The sequence below is a fragment of the Hyperolius riggenbachi genome, chromosome 9 (genome assembly GCF_040937935.1).
Source record: "Hyperolius riggenbachi isolate aHypRig1 chromosome 9, aHypRig1.pri, whole genome shotgun sequence".
Lineage (NCBI taxonomy): Eukaryota > Metazoa > Chordata > Amphibia > Anura > Hyperoliidae > Hyperolius > Hyperolius riggenbachi.
In genome coordinates this window covers 286,595,672-286,618,062 of record NC_090654.1, presented here as the reverse complement: position 1 = coordinate 286,618,062, position 22,391 = coordinate 286,595,672, and the positions used below count along the sequence as shown (strand labels likewise).

The window sequence follows — 22,391 nt, the reverse complement described above, 5'->3', positions numbered from 1 at the left end:
TAAGCGATGGTAAAATATTGTTAAAATGTACCCCTATTTTACTATTTTAATAGCAGCTATCTTAGGCGCCCAGTTTGTAAGGTTGTACAAGGTGGGTGTCTGTCCAGGGCGCAGTCAGGAACGGGGGGGGGGGGGCACAGTGATGAAGGGGGAGCCAGGACCACACTGGGACTCAGTCGCAGGAAAGGGGGCACAACTTCTCCTTCCCTCTCCCTGGGCCCCCCGTCCGTGCTCCCCCATCTACTGAAGTGTTATTGATCCTATTTGCGGAAGTAGTGAGAGTAATTAGCTGCAGGCAGAGGAGCCTGGCTGCAAGTGATCGTGGCACGGAGCCTGAAAAGAGGTGAGTTATTTCTACAGGTCTCCCAGTGGGATAACACACTTCAGTAGAGGGGGGAGCATGGATGGACGGGGGGAGGGGAGGCAGGCCTTCTCCTCTCGACTGAGTCCCAGTGTGGCTGTGGCTTTCCCTCCATCCCCTAGATTGGGGGCACCTATACCTGGCTACCTATACTGGGGGCACCTATACCTGGCTACCTATACTGGGTGCACCTATGCTTGGCTACCTTCAGTGGGCGCAACTATGCTTGGCTACCTATACTGGGTGCATCTATGTTTGGCTATCTATACTGGGGGAAACTATGCTTGGCTACCTATACTGGGTGCAACTATGCTTGGCTAACTATACTGGGTGCAACTATGTTTGTCTATCTATACTGGGGGCAACTATGCTTGGCTACCTATACTGGGTGCAACTATGCTTGGCTATCTATACTGGGGGCAACTATGCCTGGCTACCTATACTGGGGGGAACGGTGCCTGGCTACCTATACTGGGGGGAACGATGCCTGGCTACCTATAGTGGGGACATCTATGCCTGGCTTACAATACAGGGGGCACCTATGCCTGTCTTACTATGAAGTGCGGACCTATCCCTGGCAACCTATACTGGGGACATCTATACCTGGCTACCTATACTGCGGGTACCTATACCTGAATAACCTATGCCTGGCTACCTATACTGGGAGGCTAAATACTGCATCATTCACAAGTCGACGGGGTGGAGGGATTGAGGACACACAATCTTTATACCCTCATCCTGGGTGAAATTTAGCCTAGAAACTGCCCTGCAAGAGGAGGCGAGACAGCGTGCGTGGAGAGTGAGGAAAACAGTAGTCTTGGTCAGACATTGGATGTTGCCAAAGATCTGGCATGCTGGGTGTTTAGGCAATGTTGGTGGGCTCCCATACACGTGCTAAAGTCTTGGCCAAGCCTCTCTTTATCAGCCACCTCTGCTGAGTTTAATCTAGTGATTAATTGCTGTGTTTGAGAGACCCAGCAAACCAACAGTTACAGAAGTACTAAAAGCAAGCTGAACTGAAGCTCCTGATCTGCATCTGCATGATGATGATGTATACATTGCACTGCTGTTGCATGGTTGCCTTATTACAAATGCATGAATCAGTGAGTGTACTGGTGTTCATAATAAAGTGCAGTGAGAGTATCTTATATAATAAAACCCCATGTGACCCTACGTCATCCTCCTGTCCCTGTGTCCGTTTTTTTTTGGCTACTGCACATGTGTAGCCGTTGGGACAGGAGGAGGACGGGGCCGGGGGGGAGGGTGGGGGCGTGTGCGCATGATGCATGTGTGACGGCGCACGTGCACAGCTTATGCAGCAAGAGCCTTAGGCCTAGTATTTCACATAATTGTTTATTCATTGTTTTTCAGGACAGTGGGAAGTTCCTTTTGAGGAGGAGTACACCAGTGAGAGAGACTTTCACGTTAGTGACAAAGTTACAATGAAGGTTCCTTTTATGAGCAGAACCGGCCCCCACCAGGTGGCGTTCTTGGGCGATGCTGCGGTGGTAAATCTGTCCTACAAGGGGAACGCCTCTGCCTTGTTTATCTTACCCAAAGATGGAAAAATGATGGAAGTGGAAAGAAATGTACTAAATACTATGAGGGGATTTGAAAAGAGGAACAAGATAATGTAAGAGAACCTGTCTTATTTAAAGTGAAAGTCTATCTTTGCTTACAATTTAGCAGTCCCTCCAGTTTCTCGCATGCATGAAATAGAGGTGCAATGAAATATGGCTGCCTAGGAATAGCCGATTGTAGAAGATTGGTACTTTACTGATATTCTACTATTTCAGAGTGGGATTTTTTTTAAATATTTTTTATATTTACAGATATTTTACTACAGCAAAAGCTAAACTTATCCACCCCCCACGGCATACCTTAACTACCCCACCACACCTAACCTTAACCATCCCCCACAGCTGCCCTTAACCTCCCCCCCCCCCCCACGCCGAAACCTTAACCACCCCTCCCGCACACCTAGCCTTAACTGACATCTGACACAAAAACGATAATTTTGGGGTGCCACCATAGGCACCATTATAAATAGCAACTGCACTGTGAAATTTGCAATGTACAGTACGATAAATATTGTATCGTGCACAATATGATACATTTTGTGTTTTGCATTGCGGACGGCCCTGGCACCCACTGTTTAATGGGTGCTGTGGGCAACTAAATTTCACAGTGTAGCCGCTATTTACAATTGCACCTATGGTGGCGTCCAAGTTTCAGCCGCCAGCAGGGGCCCAAATTTCCTGCTTCGAGTTTATCTCCATATGTTATAAGAATATGTGAGAAACGTTATTTCAGCTAGCTTGCTTTTTTTCCTGTGCATAGGATGCACAACCATTAACAAAAGAGCCAGTTAACCACTTCAGCCTATCTGGGCGATTATAGGCAAGACAAGACAGATAACATTTATATCGTGCTTTTCTCCTGGCGGACTCAAAGCGCCAGAGCTGCAGCCACTAGGGCGTGCTCTATAGGCAGTAGCAGTGTTAGGGAGACTTGCCCAAGGTCTCCAACTGAATAGGTGCTAGCTTACTGAACAGGCAGAGCCGAGATTCAAACCCTGGTCTCCTGTGTCAGAGGCAGAGCCCTTAACCATTACACTATCCAGCACTGCTACACCATCCATCACTGCTGGATGGTGTATAGTTGTCCACATAGGCGCTGCTTAACCTCTTAAGGACCACGGTGTTAAACACCCCTAGTGACCAGGCTATTTTTTACAATTAAGGCCACTGCAGCTTTAAGGGCTCTCTGCAGGGCAGTACAGCTCAGCGCACAAGTGATTCCCCCTGCCTTTTCTGCCCACTAACAGAGCTTTCTGTAGGTGGGCTAAGATCGCTGCATTATTTGTTTTTATATAAATATTATTTTTTTTTCTGTAATAAATTTTACTATTTTTTAAATATTTTTTTTCTCCCTCCCTCCCTTCCTTCCTCCCCCGCCAGCTAATCAGGGCGATCGGCTGTTATAGGCTTCAGCCTATGTGTTTTGCATGGGAGACCGATGGCACAGCGGAGCTCCGTCATTCATGCAGGCGCGCATTGGCACGCGCGATCTCCTGCAAAACCCAACCCCAGGGGCTTTTGGTTTGGAACGGTTCTGGGACTGCCGCCGCATTCATGCCAATCACGTTACGCGGTTGGCAAGGAGTTAAAGTGTACCAGAGCTGTAATAAATGCAAGACTCGATACTTAACCATGGCTTCTTCCAGCAGCATAAACATGTTTGAATCCCTCACCCTCCTTCCACTGTCTGACATTCAGCCGCAATCAGCCCCGGTAACTGACTCAGTCACGATCTTCTGCGCATGCACGGACCTCCCGCACATGCGCAGAAGACCACAACTGAGGTGACTGAGCCTGTTACCGGGGCTGATCCTGGCTGAACTGCAGACCGCAAGAGGATGGTGAGAGACTCGCACATGTTTATGGGGCTGGAGGAAGCCCCAGATAAGTATGGAGTCTTGCAATTATTACAACTTTGGATCCGTTTTCACATCCAGTGTTTAAGCAGCGGGTATGTGAGCACAGCCGCCGCTCGTACCCTGCTGTATTTCTGTCTCAATGATTGGGGAAGGGAAGCGAGGCTTCCCCAAACCAATCACAGTGCCTGTAATAATCAGGGATGGGCTTTTGAGTCCAGACGGACTCTCATTCGCAATTCAAATGAAGTATAATTACTTCAGCTGAGTAAGAGCAAGAAGTTTTGAATCTGCATGATACCATGTATTGGCTAACTAAAAAGTATATATAAAAGAGTAAGCTTTTGGCCCTTGGGCCTCTGGGCCTACTTCAGCGGTGACCACAGGCAGCGGAGAGTTAACTTACCCAGAAGTCTTTGGGGATGTCTGCGTTCCATTACACGTCATAGGCGTAATGAAATCCGCATTCCATGACTCACTAAAGCGCTTCCTCCTTCCGGCTTAAAAGAGGAAGCGCAATAGTGAGTCATGGAATGCGGCTTTCATTGCGCCTATGAAGCGTAATGGAACTCAAATGTCCCTGAAGACTTCTGGGTAAGATAACGCCTCGCTGCCTGTGTTCACAGCTGAAGTCATTTGACTTCTTTTGAATTCCAAATTCGAGTCCTCCTGGACTCGAAAGCCCATCCCGTTCATAATAACGTAACAAACGTAATGTGAAAAAAATATGTAAATACTTCCTGGTAATTCAGGATTGTGTTTCTAGTGCCATCTAGTGGTGAAAAGTTAAATTACAGACACCACAAAGTTTTAACTAAGCAATAAAATTAATAATTCATTAATAAATAATTCATTAAAAAAAGTAAAAAAAAATAAATCCATAAATAGTTGCCTTAGGTACTCAGCTTTTTTTTTAAATATGTATGTCATGAGGGTATGTTACTGTTATTTTAGTACATGAGGGTTTACAATTGACAGGACACAAGAAAACTCCAAAACAGAAAAAAATACACCTTTATTTCCAAATAATGTATTGACGCCACACATTGTACTAGGGACGTAATTAAAATTTTGTGATAGCAGGGACTAATGGGCAAAAACATTGGGTGGGTTTCATAGTGGCATTAATTATTTTTAAACTATGAAGAAATAGTGTATTTTTTCTTTTTTTTTTCTTGTGTTTGCCTTTAAAATGCATAAAAAATAAAGTAATTGCTGAAAACAAGTATCGCCTACAAACAGCCTAATTTGTGGCAAAAAACCCCAAGATATTCAAGATATTCAAGTACCATACATATTCGCATATAAGCCAACCCGCATATAAGCTGAGGTACCCCTGAGTTGTCCCTTAGAAACTAGGAAAAAGTGATTGACTCATGTATAATCCCTCTCCCCTGTATAGCCCCCTCCACAGTAGCCAGATGTATCCCCAGTACAAGTCAGTCCCCTCACAGCCAGATGTACCCCCAAGGATGATACAGCTGTGTCTCAAGATGCCACTAGATGGAGTCATAGATATGATACATGGCGATTGCCACACAGGAAGAATCCCCGATCATTGCACCGCTGACACATTGCTTGCACGCTCCCCTCCACAAGCCAGGGGACACAGGTAGTCATGAGCAGCACACTCTGCACACCTTTGCAGGGGATGGGGGCAACAGACACAGCAGGGAGCCAGCTGGCAAGAGTAGGATCTAGTGAACTCGTGACTAGTGCAGGATCTTTACGCTTCTCTGTCAGTAACAAAACCTGCTCCACCATCTGTTCTGCTCCATTGGCTCGCATATAAGCCGAGGGGGTACATTTTCAGCACATTTTTGTGCTGAAAAACAAGGCTTATACGTGAGTATATAAGGTATGAGAAGCAGTGATAAAGTTATGGCCAAATGAATGGGAGGAGCACTGACAGGTGAAATGGCTTTAAGGTAAAATGGCCTGTAGGCTGAAGTGGTTATTTATATTTCCCTGAGGCTCTCCAGCCCCATTAGGTGGGTGGGGTCCCTGGCTATCCTCTCCGGTTGCTCCCCCCCCCCCCCAGTATTCCAGTCAGTCGTGCGCTTCTGCCTGGGAGCGTACTGCTCCTGCTCAGTACTGCTGCACAGGCGCAGAATGCTCCCATGCAGCGCAATGGGGAGGAGTGTGGCCGGCCAGATTACCGGGGGGTAGTGTTGGGCGAACAGTGTTCGCCACTGTTCGGGTTCTGCAGAACATCACCCTGTTCGGGTGATGTTCGAGTTCGGCCGTAGTACCCTTGTGGTACTTCCGCCCTTTCTCTGACCTCACGTCCTCTGCGTGATGACGCATACGAGGGTACGCGTGACGCGTACCCTCGTATGCAGAGGACGTGAGGTCAGAGAAAGGGCGGAAGTACCACAAGGGTACTACCGCTGAACCGCCCGCTGCCCGGCCTCCCTCAACGCGTCACTCTCCGGACTCCTCCTCCTCAATCACTTCACAGTGCCACTGCCAGCCACTACCACCGGTACTATTTTACTTTCGTCAAACTTTTGTATGGGGAAGCGGGCAGAGGGGGGAGTGCTAGCGGAGGGGGTGGGGGGAATTTCCGACCCCCCCCCCCCCCACGATCGGGGCATGCTCCCCCCTTATGCCTGCGACCCCATAGGGCCCCCAAAAGCGGGATGTTCGGGGAGTTCGGGGTTCGGCCCGAACATGCCGAACATCGCGGCCATGTTCGGCGAACGTTCCCGAACCCGAATATCCAGGTGTTCGCCCGACACTACTGGGGGGGGGGGGTTCTAGAGAACTGAGTGGCTGGAGAGGGTGGCAATGGACCCCACGCAGCTAATGGGGCTGGAGGAAGCATCATATAAATATAAATAACCCCACAACAACACCTAACACCGCTTCAGACAGGCATTCCGCCGCATCTCATTCAAATGCTTTTCTGCAAGCTTGCAGAAATGCATTTGAGAGCTTGCAAGAGCTTATAGCATTGCAGTGTACGACGTTTCGCGCGCACAGAGCAGCACTAAACTTTGCGCACGATCAGTAAAAGCTTTAGGCGTGGTAACTGCTTAGCACCCTATTTAGCATGCCCAAACCTTTGAGGCATGCTAACTGAGTTACCGGCCGCCCTTTTGTGAGTCGAACCCATAATGTTAACATCCTGTGTTTACCAATTAGCTCTATGCCATGGCAGTCAGCTGACACAGCGGAGAGATCAAATTACAACTTGTGATTAGTCACAGAGGAGTGGGAATTAGATTAGTCTGAACTCTCTAAATACATACAGGGTGCATTTCTCTATGTTTCCCTCCTGTCCTCCTGTGCACGAGTTCTGCTCCACAAGGCCGGGTTCACATATGACATAACGTTTTTTTCTGGCGTTCTCTGCGGGTGCGGATGCGTTTTGGTTTCGCGTTTTTGGTGCGTTTGCGGTTTTTAAATGTATGAAAACGCATATGCGCTTTGTACACAGGTTTTTTATGCGTTTTTACTTTTAAATATATGCAACTCATTAGGAAGACAACAGGAAGCGGAAAAACATCAGAAATCCTTAGTTTATAATTAAAAACGCAGCAGAAAACGTGTAAAAAAACCTGCAACACTTATGCGTTCCCGTAGACTTTCATTGTGTGCGTTTGGCAGCCAGTCTGCATATTATGCAACATTGCAAGCGTTTGCAGAACGCTTACTGTAAATACACATGGAAAACGCATACACGTTTTTTACATGCGTTTTTTTTCCTGCCGCCCATAGACTTCCATTGCTGAATAAAACGCAGCATTTTACGCTCCGCAAGCGTTTCTGCCATGTGTACCCGGCCTCAAGGTATTTTTTTATTTTTTTATAATAACAACATATACGTCCATTGCAATCATAAACATATTCTTTGATAATTATCAAGAGGTAAGGCAATAGCGATGGTGTACATCCAGCTAAAAAAATCACGTTAATTTCTTTCATTAAAAAAGTTAACAACCGCGTGGCATATTCTTACATTAAATGGAGAAAGGTACGGGCAGCCAGAGGTCTACAGCCGTTTCGTACCGTATACAGTGTGGCGAATCATCAACTGGACAACTCGCCCAACACCCTGTCTCCCCTTAACCACTCAACGACCAGCTAACGCCAATAGGCGTCGGCAGGTCTTAAGTGGATTTCCATGGAAACGGCCGCTCCGTGAACGGTGTCTCTGTGAACAGTGTGCGAGCCGCCGATCGCGGCTCGCACACGTAATGTAAACACGCGGGGAAGAAATCCCCGCTGTTTACATCAAAACAGTAAGGCAGATCGGCGATCCCCAGCCTCTGATTGGCAAGGGATCACCGCATTCTGATAGGCCGGCATCTATCCTAGGCCATCCGTCCTGCGCAGCCCATTGAATGAGGGAGAGGGAGGGAACGGGCGAGAGGGCGGAAAACGCTGCGGAGGGGGGCTTTGAAGAGCCTCCCCCGCTAAGCAAATACAGCCGGCGGCGATCAGACCCACCCAGCAGGACATCCCCCTAGTGGGGAAAAAAGGGGGGGAAGCCTGATCGCCTAGGCTGATTCCTGATCTGTGCTGTGGGCTGGAGAGCCCACGCAGCACAGATCAGCTGAACATAGCCCGGTCCTTAAAGGGACACTTAAGTCAAACAAAAAAAATGAGTTTTACTCAGCCGGGGCTTCCAATAGCCCGCTGCAGCTGTCCGGTGCACTCGCCATCTCCCTCCGATCCTCCTGGCCCTGCCGGCAGCCACTTCCTGTTTCGGTGACAGGAGCTGACAGGCTGGGGACGCGAGTGATTCTTCGCGTTCCTGGCCACAATAGCGCCATCTATGCTGCTATAGCATATATCATATACCATATAGCAGCATAAAGGGTGCTAATGTGTCTGGGAATGCGAAGAATCACTCGCGTCCCCAGCCTGTCAGCTCCTGTCACCGAAACAGGAAGTGGCTGCTGGCGGGGCCAGGAGGATCGGAGGGAGGAGACAGCGAGGGCACCGGACAGCTGCAGGGGGCTATTGGAAGCCCTAGGTGAGTAAAACTCATTTTTTTTGTTTGACTTAAGTGTCCCTTTAAGTGGTTTAAATAGTATCTTACGCATGTTTGGCAGTGTCTGCATGGGATAGCATTGGACGCATGTTTGGTTACGTCTCGGGCCGCGGCTGTATTAAACACTATTGATGCGACGTTTCTGTCTCATGGCGCGACGTTTGCATCGCATAGTGTGGCAGTATGATGCCAGTTTCATGCGACCTTTCGGTTGCACTATATGCGTGACCCGGATGTGACGCTAATTTACCCGGAAGTGCGTCCCACGATACAGGAAGCGCGTTTGATTACACGCTCGGCGTGCGTTTCAGAGGACGGGATGCCCGGGAACGCCAGGATGTGTGTCCTCTGCCTCCTTGGATAAGATACTATTTAAGGGGAGACAGGGTGTTGGGCGGGTTGTCCTGAAGATGCGCCACACTGTATACGGCACGAAACGGCTGTAGACCTCAGGCTGCCCGTACCTCTCTCCATTTAATGTAAGAATATGCCATGCAGTTGTTAACCTTTTTAACCTCCTTGCCGGTCTAATTCCCGCGGCCCCGGGAACTTTTTTTTCATTTTTTTTATCATGCAGCTAGCCTGGCGCTAGCTACATGATGTCCCCCTCCCTGCGGCGTCCCTCCCACCCCTCCGATCGCCGCTGGCGCACTCGCCCATAAGGAAATCCCATTCTGAATGGGATTTCCTTTAGGGCTTCCCCCGTCGCCATCGTCGACAATCGCGATGACATCACCGACGTCGTGTCGTCAGCGGGAGTCCCGATCCACCCCTCAGCGCTGTCTGGCACTGATTGGTCAGGCTGCGCAGGTGGTTTCGGCAAGGGGGGGGGGGTGGCAGTAACGCGGCGGGTAGCGGCGAATCGGCGGCGATCGCAGGTGACACGCAGCAAACAAAGTGCTTGCTGCGTGATTTAAAAAAAATGATGTAAATCGGCCCAGCAGGGCCAGAGCAATCCTCCGCGGCGGGTTACCCCGAGCTGACCTCGGGATAACCGGCAAGGAGGTTAATGAAAGAAATAAGAGAGATTTTTTTAGCTGGATGTGCACCAGTGCTTTTGCCTTACCTCTTGATGATACAACCATAGCCTTGGTGAGCTGCACTCCTATGTTTATTGGTATCCTGTGCATTGGCTTTCTTTGAGCTGGACTGTATTCTCTGATAATTATGTTTGTTTGAATTTATCCCTAACCCTATCCCATGTTTTTCAACACAGGGTTGTGGACTTACAAATCCCCAAGTTTTCTCTCACTGGGATCTTGGATCTGAAATACGTATTAGCTAAATTTGGAATAGTTGATGCGTTCTCCAACAGCGCCGATTTCTCCGGCATCACTGGGGCGCCTGATCTGAAAGTTTCCAATGTGAGATATTTTTTTTTTCTCATTCTTCTGCTATGTGTGATTCTCAGAGTTTTCTGATCACTTAAAAAAAAATACATTTTCATTTAATTTTTTCTTTCATAATTAAGTTTATTTGAATTTATCACTAACCCCATCCCATCCCAATTTATATACAAATGTTAAATAACGTACTTCCCACTAATGTAAATTATGAAAACTCAGAAATCGTTATATTTGTAAAAATTCATCTGTATGTGTGTACTACGTGGTCGGATATATTTTTGCGTCACTTCTGTTTGCGCATGCATACATTAACGGTCGTCGTTCAGTACTTCTTTCTTCTGTCTCTGAATTTTGGAGCACTTTACATGACCTGAGGAAGCGACTGTACGTCGTGAAACGCGTTGTCGAGGTGTTAAATAAATTACTGTTACTCTTTACCGATCTTGATAGCAGGTAAGGAATTACATTCTTACCTGTATATATTGTTGTCTTGTGGATTAACATATACTTTATGGGCGCCTCCCACCGCATGATCCAGTAACTACTGACCCCTGGATACTACCATGGGTAGCGCCTCTACGGAAACACAGAGCGCTTTTTTGAGGAGCAGCGACCGAAAGTCCGAGTGGAGACGGTACTTCTCCACATACACTGAAAGTGGTTGCTCTCACAAGCAACCCACAATTGTGAGTATAATTTTGTATACGTCAGCCATCTTTTAGTGACGTTAGTACGCGATACTGTGCTCCTGGTGTCCCTGTGTTTTTTCGTTTTTAACTAGTTCTTCTAAAATCATTCACATATGTACGAAGTCATTTGTTACTGAGGACTAATCATGTCTCATTCTAATATCGTGCATACGTCAGAGATCGTTCGTTGGGAACGATCTTTATCGGACGTGTATACGAACCTTTAGGCAAAGGCAATGAGACAAATAAAAAAAAAATTGTGGGACATTAGGGACCAATTTGTGAAAAAAAGGGGGGGGGGGGTTACATATATTTTTGGGGCACTAACTACTTTTTGGCATTTTTTTTATATTTTGATGATTCAACCCATTTAATTTGAATGCCCCCCACATGTGTACAACTAATACAGGCACTCGGTAAAATGGGCGTACAGTAAAACGGATAGTAGAATATGGGTAATTATACCAATATTCTATAATTCCCCAATATAACTCTAATCTTACACTAACACGCCCTTATTTATCTATGCATAGCATCACCCTCACCCCTCCCCCCACCACCAACACTACACTAACTTACCCCCAAAGTAGCACTTACACTTCTCTGCTTCTTTGCTGTGTGTTTTGATATTTCTGGCTATATTATAGTAGTTGTGGTTCTGAACCTGTGCAGTACTGTCCCAATGACGTCAGCGAGACCACATGACCCAAGCGCGCAGAAAAAGCCAACCAGGAACCCAACCTGGCGAGGTCAGCCGGAGCTGCGGGGAGGGCACAGGACGGCTGCCAGGGGCTGGAGGAAGCCCCAGGTAAGTGGATCTTTATATTTTTTCTGGACGTATACTTTAAAGCGGATCTGAGATGAAAGATTTAAAAAGACCTGGGGCGTGATTCACAAAAGGGTGCTAACTCAGTTAGCATGCCTAATAGCTTTGGACGTGCTAACTAGGGTGCTAAGCAGTTAGTTACAGTTCGCGCGCAAGGTTTAGCGCTGCGCGGTGCGTGCGAGACGTTGCACCGGGTGCGACCAAACCGAAAAGTTTCCGGCACACCCAGTGCGACGTTTTAGGCGCACCCGATGCAATGTTTTGGTCGCACCAGGTGCGACGTTTCGCAATGCACCACGCAGCGCTAAACTTAGCACGCTAATCTTTGCGCGTCCTAAAGGGCTTTAGGCGTGCTAAGGGGCTTTTAGGCGTGCTAACTAAGTTAGCACCCTATTGTGAATCAAGCCCCTTGTATTTTTTTAGAAAATCAATTTTAAAAATGTAAAGAAAAATATTTATTAAAATCACAAAAATGACAGTTTAAAGGGTAACTGTCGGGCATAAAATAAAAAATCAATCTATATATATAATAGAGTAAGTGCCTCAACCTTCGAGCAAGAAGAAGTACTTTGCATGAGAAAATGTATGCGTGCTCAAACACCAAGTTTAAGGCTTCTTTTCCACGGACTGTTGAGCTGTGTGCTCAGCAAGCAGTTACCAGGCAGCAGCAAGCAGTTACCAGGCAGCAGCAAGCAGTTACCAGGCAGCAGCAAGCAGTTACCAGGCATCAGTGAGCAGATACCAGGCAGCAGCAAGCAGTTACCAGGCAGCAGCAAGCAGTTACCAGGCAGCAGCAAGCAGTTACCAGGCAGCAGCAAGCTGTTACCAGGCAGCAGCAAGCTGTTACCAGGCAGTAGTGAGCAGTTGTAAGAGTTTGAGAGGCATTTTACTGCCTATCAACTGTCCGTGGAAAAGAGGCCTACCCTAGCAAGTCTGGCTTTGCAAATCTGGCCTAATTGGCTATTCATGAGGCAATGCTCATGCAAATTTGCTTTTGCATGCCAAACTATGCAGGGTCAAAAAAACAATACCGCAAAGCGGTCGCCCTGCTACATGCCAGTGATGAGCGAAAATGCAAAAATTTGTTTTGACAAATTTTTACCGAATTTTCGCCTAATTTCGTTTTGACAGGCAAATTTTCCATCCAATTTTTTCGCGTTAATTTTCGCCTAATGCCAGTCATTTTCGCGTTACTTGCGTATTATTGCGGACATTTTACGCATAAGGGCATTAGCGTCCGCATTCAGAGAAGTTTCTTGCGCATTATTGCGGACATTTTTCCGTATAAACGTCCGCATAGACTGAATTTCCATGCGGATTATTGTGGACATTTTTCCGCATAAGGGCATAAATATCCGCATACAATGAATTTTCGATGCTGGTCGAAATTGCAAATATTTCTGAAGATTTTCGTGAAAATTCGGCAAAAACAAAAACGTAATTTTCGATGCGAAAATGACTTAGGTGAAAAATTTGCAAGCAACACTGCTACATGCTACATTAGCACTATCCAGGAGCGCCACAGGGAGGATTCCCAATGCCCCCTTTTTATACAACCGGGGGGACCGCGGGGTCCCAGGCTCTCTCACTGCCTGGGAACCACAGAGGCACCCCGGAGGGGGAGGCTAGGTGGTGCAGGCGACCCCCCCCCCCAAGCGTGGCCAGCACCGGGGAGAGCTGTCCGCACCCACCTCCCAATATTAAAAACAGGCACTTACCTTAATGTCCATTGCGTTCTGCTACATGTGCATTAACTTGGGGGCACCACATGAGAAAGGAGAGAAGCATGGGTCACCCCGAGCTTTAGAGCTCAGGGCTGGCTCACATACAACACTCCGGGGGGGGGGGGGGGGGGGGAGGACAAGCGCAGACAACTAACTCTAGGGCTCACACCACCGGAGCAAGCCATCCACCACCTGCCTCCAAAGGATACAAACTGCGGGGGATGCCGCTGTGGTTCCCAGGCAGTGAGAGAGCCTGGGACCCCGTGGTTCCCCCGGGTTGTGTAAAAAGGGGGTATTGGGAAGCCTCCCCGTGGCGCTGTACACACATCAGATAAAAGTCTTTGGAAAATGAAAGATCACAGACCAATGTTACCCCCTTCCATGTAGTATGAGAGCCATACCTACACAGTCTATTCTATGGAGCTGAACTTCCCATCAGATAAAAAGATGCTGCACACAAAAATGCTGTACACATGCAACAGATCAGTATCTGCAAAAGATCTGTTCCTGCAAAAAAATCAGTTTCTGCAAAATGCATTCATAGTCTATGATATCTGCAGATCTCATGCTGGGCATACACGGTATGTTTTCTACCATGTAATCGAGCCGCTGATGACTCGATTGATAATTTCCGACGTGTCCGATACCCCGCCGGATCGATTCTGCGCTCGCTACCGGCGGGCAGGACAAAAGAAGAAACGAGTGAAAAAAAAAAGAAAGCGCTCGCGGGGACGAGCGGGAATCGATCCGGGCTCCCGCGGGGACGAGCAGGAATCGAGCCAGCGGCTCGATTACACAGTAGAAAACGGTAGAAAACGTACCATGTATGCCCAGCATAATACACACCTTGTTTGACGGACATTCATCTGCAGATCAGACAATCATCTGCAGATCCAAAGATCCATCCTGGTTGATCTGATCTGCAGATGATGGTCCGTTAAACAAGGTGTGTATGAGATCTGCAGATATAGACTATGAATGTATTTTGTAGGTACTGATCTTTTGCAGGAACTGATCTTTTGCAGATACTGATCTGTTGCATGTGTACAGCAGCTTTGTGTGCAGCATCTTGCAAAGATTTCTGTCTGATGGGGAGATCAGCTCCATAGAATAGACTGTGTAGGTATGGCTCTCATACTACATGGAAGGGGGAAAGATTTCTGTCTGATGGGGAGATCAACTCCATAGAATAGACTGTGTAGGTATGGCTCTCATACTACATGGAAGGGGGTAAGATTTCTGTCTGATGGGGATTGGGGAGTGCAGCTCCATAGAATAGACTGTGTAGGTATGGCTCTCATACTACATGGAAGGGGGTAAGATTTCTGTCTGATGGGGAGTGCAGCTCCATAGAATAGACTGTGTAGGTGTGGCTCTCATACTACATGGAAGGGGGTAAGATTTCTGTCTGATGGGGAGTTCAGCTCCATAGAATAGACTGTGTAGGTATGGCTCTCATACTACATGGAAGGGGGTAAGATTTCTGTCTGATGGGGAGATCAGCTCCATAGAATAGACTGTGTAGGTATGGCTCTCATACTACATGGAAGGGGGTAAGATTTCTGTCTGATGGGGAGTGCAGCTCCATAGAATAGACTGTGTAGGTGTGGCTCTCATACTACATGGAAGGGGGTAAGATTTCTGTCTGATGGGGAGGGCAGCTCCATAGAATAGACTGTGTAGGTATGGCTCTCATACTACATGGAAGGGGGTAAGATTTCTATCTGATGGGGAGTGCAGCTCCATAGAATAGACTGTGTAGAGTATGGCTATCATACTACATGGAAGGGGGTAAAATTGGTCTGTGATCTTTGATTTTCCAAAGACTTTTATCTGATGTGTGTACCCACCTTTATTCTTCTTGCTTGAAGGTTGAGGCACGTACACTATTAGATAGATAGAAGATGCGGCGTATGCTACGACGCGGGTCGGCTAGTTCTTTATATTTATCTGGTAAACAAGTAATAAGAATGCTAACCAGGCAACCTAAAAGTTAAAATCACTGTTACTTTTCTTGTTGATGAATGATCATTCCCCAGTTTACCTGGCTCTTATTTAGTACACAAAAATTTGGTACACAAAAAGGAAGTTGCAGGGCATGCTGGGTTGTCCTTTTTTGCTTCTCTAGTAGAGAAGTAGAAGTAGAGAAGCAAAAGATGACGACCCAGCATGCCCTGCAACTTCCTTTTTGTGTACCAAAGTTTGTGTGTACCAAATAAGACTCAGGTAAACAATTTATCAACAAGAAAAGTAATAGAGATTTTAACTTTTGGATTGCCTGGTTAGCATACTAATTACTTGTTTACCAGATACAAATAAAGAATTGATTTTTGATTTTATGCAGGACAGTTACACTTTAAAGGAGTTATCAGCCGAAAAAAAAAAAAAAAGAGCTTTACTCACCTGGGGCTTTCTCCAGCCCCTTGCTGCTGACTGTCCCACGCCGACCACTCCACTCTCCGCCCCCATTCCGGGCTCCTTGCACAGTGCAGAGGCCGACCGCGGGGTCGGCCTTACTGCGCCTGCGCGAACCGCTGCTGTCAATCATCGCCATGCGGTCCGCGGTGCACTGCGCAGACGCATGAGCAAAAGCTCATTTTTTTATTTTTAGCTGATAACTCCTTTGTATTTTTAAAATTGATTTTCTCAAAAACCACAAGGTCTTTGTTATTCACTGCCAAAGTCGGCACAAAATTACACATAAATTATGCACAAAATCATGCGTAATTATGAATGCCTTCAATTACATATTAAATTGATTACGCTTTTCCCTAAAATTTCCCATTATGATGCTTAAATGCGAATTATGATGTGTAATTACACATAGGAATCATTTCTGCTCATCACTACTTGAGATATCTAAAAAAAAGTCATTTTTAGGAGTAGGAGGACAGATCTATTTGTTTATCTCATTAGTTCATTTTCATTTCGTGTTCACTTTTAAAGGGACACTGTAGGGGGTCGGGGAAAGTGAGTTGAACTTACCAGGGGCTTCTAATGGTCCCCCGCAGACATCCTGTGCCTGCGCAGCCACTCACCGATGCTCCAGGCCCCGCCTCCGGTTCACTTCTGGAATTTCAGACTTTAAAGTCTGAAAACCACTGCGCCTGCGTTGCCATGTCCTCCATCCTGCTGATGTCACCAGGAGCGTACTGCGCAGACACAGACCATACTGGGCCTGCGCAGTATGCTCCTATTGACATCACCGGGATCGAGGACACGGCAACGCAGGCGCAGTGGTTTTCAGACTTTAAAGTCTGAAATTCCAGAAGTGAACCGGAGGCGGGGCCGGAGCATCGGTGAGTGGTTGCGCGGGCACAGGATGTCTGCGGGGGACCGTTAGAAGCCCCGGGTAAGTTCATCTCATTTTCCCCTGACCCCCTACAGTATCCCTTTAAGGCCTCTTTCACAGTGGGACTTTAAAGTCACACATTACAAAAAATTATAACGCAGACTAACGCACAGCAATACAAAGTCTGTGCGACATTCACAGTGCACACGTTGCGTTGTGTGTAACGTGTAGCAATATTTAGAAAGTGCTGCATGCTGTGCGTTTAGCAATAAATTTGCTGCGTTATGTGTGTTGCACATGCTCAGTAATGGTTTTTTTTTTTATTTTTTTTAAATGTAACGCATGCGTCGTTTTCGTTCCATCAGTATGCGACTAAAACTGCGCACCAAGAGACACATAACGCAGTACAAAATAACGCCAATTTCATAAACTACATGCGCTGTGTTAGGGGCATGTTTTGCGACTTTAACGTCGCATCAAACGCAACGTCCCACTGTGAAAGAGGCCTAAGTATATTATGGAACAGGCCAAATTTTAATCTTATGATCTTTCTCCTCCACAGGTCATACATATAGCTAAAATAAGTATTGATGAGAAAGAATCGAAAAGTATCAGAAGAGCAGAGCCTGCTGCAACCAAAGTGGTGGACGCCATTCCAATGAGCCAGCCTCCTACTATTACTTTTATTCGCCCTTTTGTTGTCGCTGTATATGACGAGATCAGAAAAGTCCTACTATTTGTCGGCAAATGTTTCAACCCAGAGAAATAATCTCTCATGCCTAATATACAAGATGAGATTGTCTGGCAGATTTCTTGCCAGATCGTTTATTTCCAGCATGTCCAATTTGATTTCTGAACGATTTTCTGAACGATTTTCTATTCACTTCTATGGAAAATCAGTTGGAAAATTAGTTCAGACATTCTGGAAACAAGCGATCTGGCAAGAAATCTGCCAGAAAATCTCATTGTGCGTATTAGGTATTACTTATTTTACAGTTCCACCAATAAAGGACTAACTTGATGTTGATTGACTTATTTATTAGAGTTTTTTTTTTATCTATTTTTAACCATCATCATTGTATATGTCTTATCTTTCCTGGAATAGAGCCTTTTTCAACCAGCCCAAATCTGCCTATCTCTTCAACGGAGTGCTTTCAAAATGGCACTTCTGGGGAAATCTGGATTAGTGGTGCTCGGATACCGCCAATCAAGGATTTGAGTAAATCCGGCCACTGCGGAATCAAAATCTGGATTAGCCGTTATTGTGATCCGTATTTGAAACGGACTTCCGAATTCGATGCGGATTTTTGCCATGATTGCCTGTAATATCCGCAATCACGGCCACGATCACGGATTAGACTTAAACATTAATAGCAAAGTCCCCATACATGCTACAATCCTTTAAAATTGCATGGATTATAAGGGTGAATAGGGGCTACAACTTAAAAAAAGAAATAAAAAAGAACTTGTAGTTTTTGAAAAAAATCGATTTTAACCTCCTTAGCGGTATGCCCGAGACTGTGTCGGGCATACTGCTCTGTGGCCCCAGGAGTCCCCCATGATAACATTTTTGTTCCAAATGACTTGAAAGCCTTTAGCTAGCACTAGGCTAGCTAGTTCAAGTGTTGGGCATCCGCCGCTCCTCTGCGATCCCCCCCGATCCCCCGTTTATACCCCCCCCCCCTTGATCCAGCGATCGTGCAGCCTCCCGCCGCAGCTCCGGTCTCTCTATGGGGAGGATCGGGTTTGCGCATTATGTCATGACGTCATATGCGATCCTCCCCATAGTGAAGACCAGAGCAGTCTGGGGAGGCTGGGCCAATCGCTGGATCCAGGCGGGGTAATGTATAAACGGGAGAGCGGCGGCAATCAGAGGGTGCCGGGCAATTGTACTAGCTAGCCTAGTGCTAGCTAGAGGGTTTTCGGCTGCGGGATCTCTGGGGAGGGGGGGCTGGCGGGCAAAAAATTGCAAAAACCTCCTGAGCGGCGTAACGCTCAGAAAGTTAAAGCTAAATTAACACTTTAAATGTGGCTATTAATTGGTAATAATTGGTTTCAAACGTGGAAAGCAATCACAGTGGACAATGCCACAAAACCACCCAGAGAGGTTTTTGAAAAAAAAAATTTCTTGCAGCCATAGCAATGACATGGCAGCAGAAATTCTTTTATTAAAAGTTCAGCATCTTTTATACAAAATTATAAAAGTAACCAAAATAAATAATCACAACAAAACATAAATCTTAGGTTTTTGCCTTATCGAAAAGTCCATATCAAAATAAAAAAGTCCATCTGTCTGGAAAAAAGAAATCCAAAAGAAAGACACAAACACAAGCCTTCTCAGCTTTAAATTATACTACCAAATAAGACAGTGTCTTATATTAATTTTTGCTCTAAAAGATGTGCTAGGGCTTATTTTTAGGGGGTGTCTTATATTTCTATCAGGAAGTGTCTCCCAGCAGAACATTTCCTGTTCCTTTGTACTGTGATGTTCATGGATTTGAAGGTATGCTTCTGTACTGATCAGGCACTTGCCCTGTCATCCCTGTGTACAGCTGGTAAGCTTGCTGTGTGCTGGGATGACAGGACCGGTACCCAATCGGCACTGCACCGCTGTGTCCCCGCTTGCTGGCTGCCTCTTCCTCCTCTTTAACTTCCGCTAGGGCTTATTTTCAGGGTAGGTCTTATTTTCAGGGAAAGAGGATATATACACTATTAACACTATACACACTATATAAAATAATTACAATATTTACATAATTACAGTAAGAAAGACTAAACAATCACTCACCTCCCATGCTTGCAAGCCATTCCACACATTTAGTTAATCTAACTAGAGTGAACAAGAGAAATAGTTAGCTCACCCATAAGAAAGTTCAGTCAAATCAAGGAGGCCTGATATTCTGCCAAAACAGATGCCGTTCCTCCTGACTCAACCTCCCCTCCTCAAGACCCTGAATTCTCCCATCCTCACCCAAGATGTCATGCACCACCTCCTGGACTGGGAGGACTTTCTGATGTATCCCAATTTGACACCGTGCCATCCAAGTGTAATATCGAATGACTAAACTAACTAAGAGTAAAGTGCCCAAATTAAATAACCCCCTGTTATTTAAAGCTCCATATGACTAGAGATGGCCTGAACGGTTCGCCGGCGAATAGTTCCCGGTGAACTTCCGTGGTTCGCGTTTCCAGGAGAACCGCGAACTTTTCCGGAAGTTCTATTCGCCCCCATAGGGCATCATGAGTGTCAACTTTGACCCTCTACATCACAGTCAGCAGGCACATTGTAGCCAATCAGGCTGCACTCCCTCCTGGGGCCACTCCCCCCTTATAAAAGGCAGGCAGCGTCAGGCTTTTCACTCACTTGTGTGCCTGCAGTAATTAGAGAAAAGAGAGCTGCTGTGTAGAGACCTATAGGGAAAGATTAGTTAGGCTCTTGTAGGCTTGTTAGCTTGCTCCATGCTGATTCTTATTGCTAAAAAAAGCACCCCCCAACAGCTCTTTTAAGTGATAATCTTGTTCTTTTGATCTATTTTTGTGTGTGTGTGTGTGTCCCACAATGCTGCTCATCAGGATTCCGGATATCCGGGTAACCCGGATAATCCGAACTTTTTCAGCTATCCGACCGGATTCGGATTCCGGATACCTGGGCCCAAATCCGTATAGCAAACCGCGGATATTTGGTTGCATACCCGGATATCCGCGGATACCAGTCGGATATCCGAATCCGGGTACTGTAACCATGGAGATGACGTCCGTGACGTCATTGAGCCAATCAGAGGGCTCCCAGCCTAAGCCCAAGCAACCAATCACAGAGGGGAACTTTGGCCAGTCCCTCCTGTATATAAGGAGGGGGGCCATGATGAGAATCTCGTCCTTGCTTTGTGACTGCCACTGAGAGACAACTCCAGTGTGTTTGGCTAAGCAAGTGCATTAGCACAGTGATAAACCCAGCGTTTTTACACATAAACACCTTCACTACACTACTGTTATATTGTGTTGTAGTTAGCTAGTCTGTGTAATTTGTTAGTGTCAGTCAGTCAGACTTTGAGCTGTAGAAGCTGCCTGCTAGTTAGGTCCTGGGTCTGTGTGTGCTGTGCACACAGTCCAGGCCTCCTGCTGCTGGCTGGCCTGCTATTAGCCCTAGCTAGCTAGTAGTTACAGTCGGATCAGTGAATAATAGCGCACAGCGCCTATGCATAAGAGTGGCGCCGCATTAAAAAGATACGCTTATCGCTATTTATCGTTAGTACTGCATAATAATGGCGCACAGGGAAAAAAGAAGAAAAACGGCACACACTAACGGTATTTATCAATAGTGCCGTTCATTTGCCAAACAGCAGATGTTATTGTGCACAGTAACGTTATTTATCAATAGCGCCCTACATAAGCCAAACTGCAGACGTTATTTAACTGCAAAACGGTGAATGGATTTAATGTAACACTGTCAAGGTTAGGGTTAGGCACCACTGGGGGGTCTTAGGGTTGGGCACCACCAGGGAGGTCTTAGGGTTAGGCACCACCAGGGGGGTGGTTAGGATTAGGCACCACCAGGGGGGTCTTAGGGTTAGGCACCACCAGAGGGGTCTTAGGGTTAGGCACCACCAGGGGGGTCTTAGGGTTAGGCACCACCAGGGGGGTCTTAGGGTTAGGCCCCACCAGGGGGGGGTTTATGGGTTAGGGGTAGGTACAGAGAGGGTTCTGTGTGTTAACGCTAAATAACAATAAGGCTTTAACGCTAAATAACAATAAGGCTTTAACGATAAATAGCGATAAGCGGCAAATGGATTAGCGGCAACACCATGCGCCATTATTCTCAGGCGCCATTTTCAGATGGACCCGTTACAGTATAGGTAGGTAGGATTACTGTGTTATTGTGTAGTTACTGGCTGCAGTGCTATAGTTGTTAGAGAGTCAGAGCAGTACTGTGTTAGCTACTACAGATTATTGCAGTGCTGCTGACTGAGCAGTGTCAGTGTGTCTTGTTCTACTCTGCTGTCTGTCACTCCGTACTGATTCACAGTCCAAGCCCGCTTTATTAATAAAGTACAAGTACCCCACACATCATCTGTGACATCACATATAACTTGTACTATGTCTTGCACTGGCAGCCGGGGGAGGGTCAGCAAGGCCAAGAGGAGAGGAAGCAACATTGCGGCCTCCGTCAGCAGTTCTGCCGCATCAGTCTCCATTCCGCCACTACCCACTGGCCGTCCAGCTGTTAGGGGGAGTCACGCTGCAAAGACGCAGCAGTGTGTAGCGGCCATTTTCAAGCAGGGTCAGCGGCACAAATTGGAGGAGAAAGACGCAGCGCCTGTGATGCAGCTGATGATGGATGACGAGCAGACCACCACCACCAGCCCTACAAAACACATTCTGGATGCAATGGGCTTTGTGGAAGAGTCTGAGATGCTGATAGTAATTGTTGGTGTGGGGGGGGAGTCCTTCCTCCATGATGTGTCAGCAGAAGAGGAGTTTGGGGCGGACTCATCATCCCAGCAGTTGTTTGAGGAGGGGGAGTTTGATGTTGATGATGACGAGATGAAGGACCAGGACTACCATGTACAGGAGGGGGATCATGTCAGCTCTGAATCTGAGGAGGAGGATGATTCAGTGGGTCTGGCATGGAGGGTCAGCACTGCAGGGATTGGCAGGAGCAGCAGTGGGCATGGAATGCGTGACCCACAGCCTGCTGCTTCATCTGCCACTACCACC

General features: G+C 46.8%; 1 protein-coding gene across 3 annotated transcripts in view; it reads left to right on the top strand.

The window, feature by feature from the left end:
- LOC137532176 (alpha-1-antiproteinase-like) overlaps nt 1-17,513 on the top strand; it is a 168,646-nt gene extending 151,133 nt beyond the window's left edge. For all 3 annotated transcript variants that reach the window (XM_068252404.1, XM_068252402.1, XM_068252401.1), the window contains exons 3-5: nt 1,733-1,994; nt 10,016-10,163; nt 17,239-17,513. In XM_068252404.1, the coding sequence (XP_068108505.1) occupies nt 1,733-1,994; nt 10,016-10,163; nt 17,239-17,445 (617 nt within the window). In that variant the 3' untranslated portion in view covers nt 17,446-17,513. The remainder of the gene's footprint in view (nt 1-1,732; nt 1,995-10,015; nt 10,164-17,238) is intronic.
- Nucleotides 17,514-22,391: the final 4,878 nt, after the last annotated feature.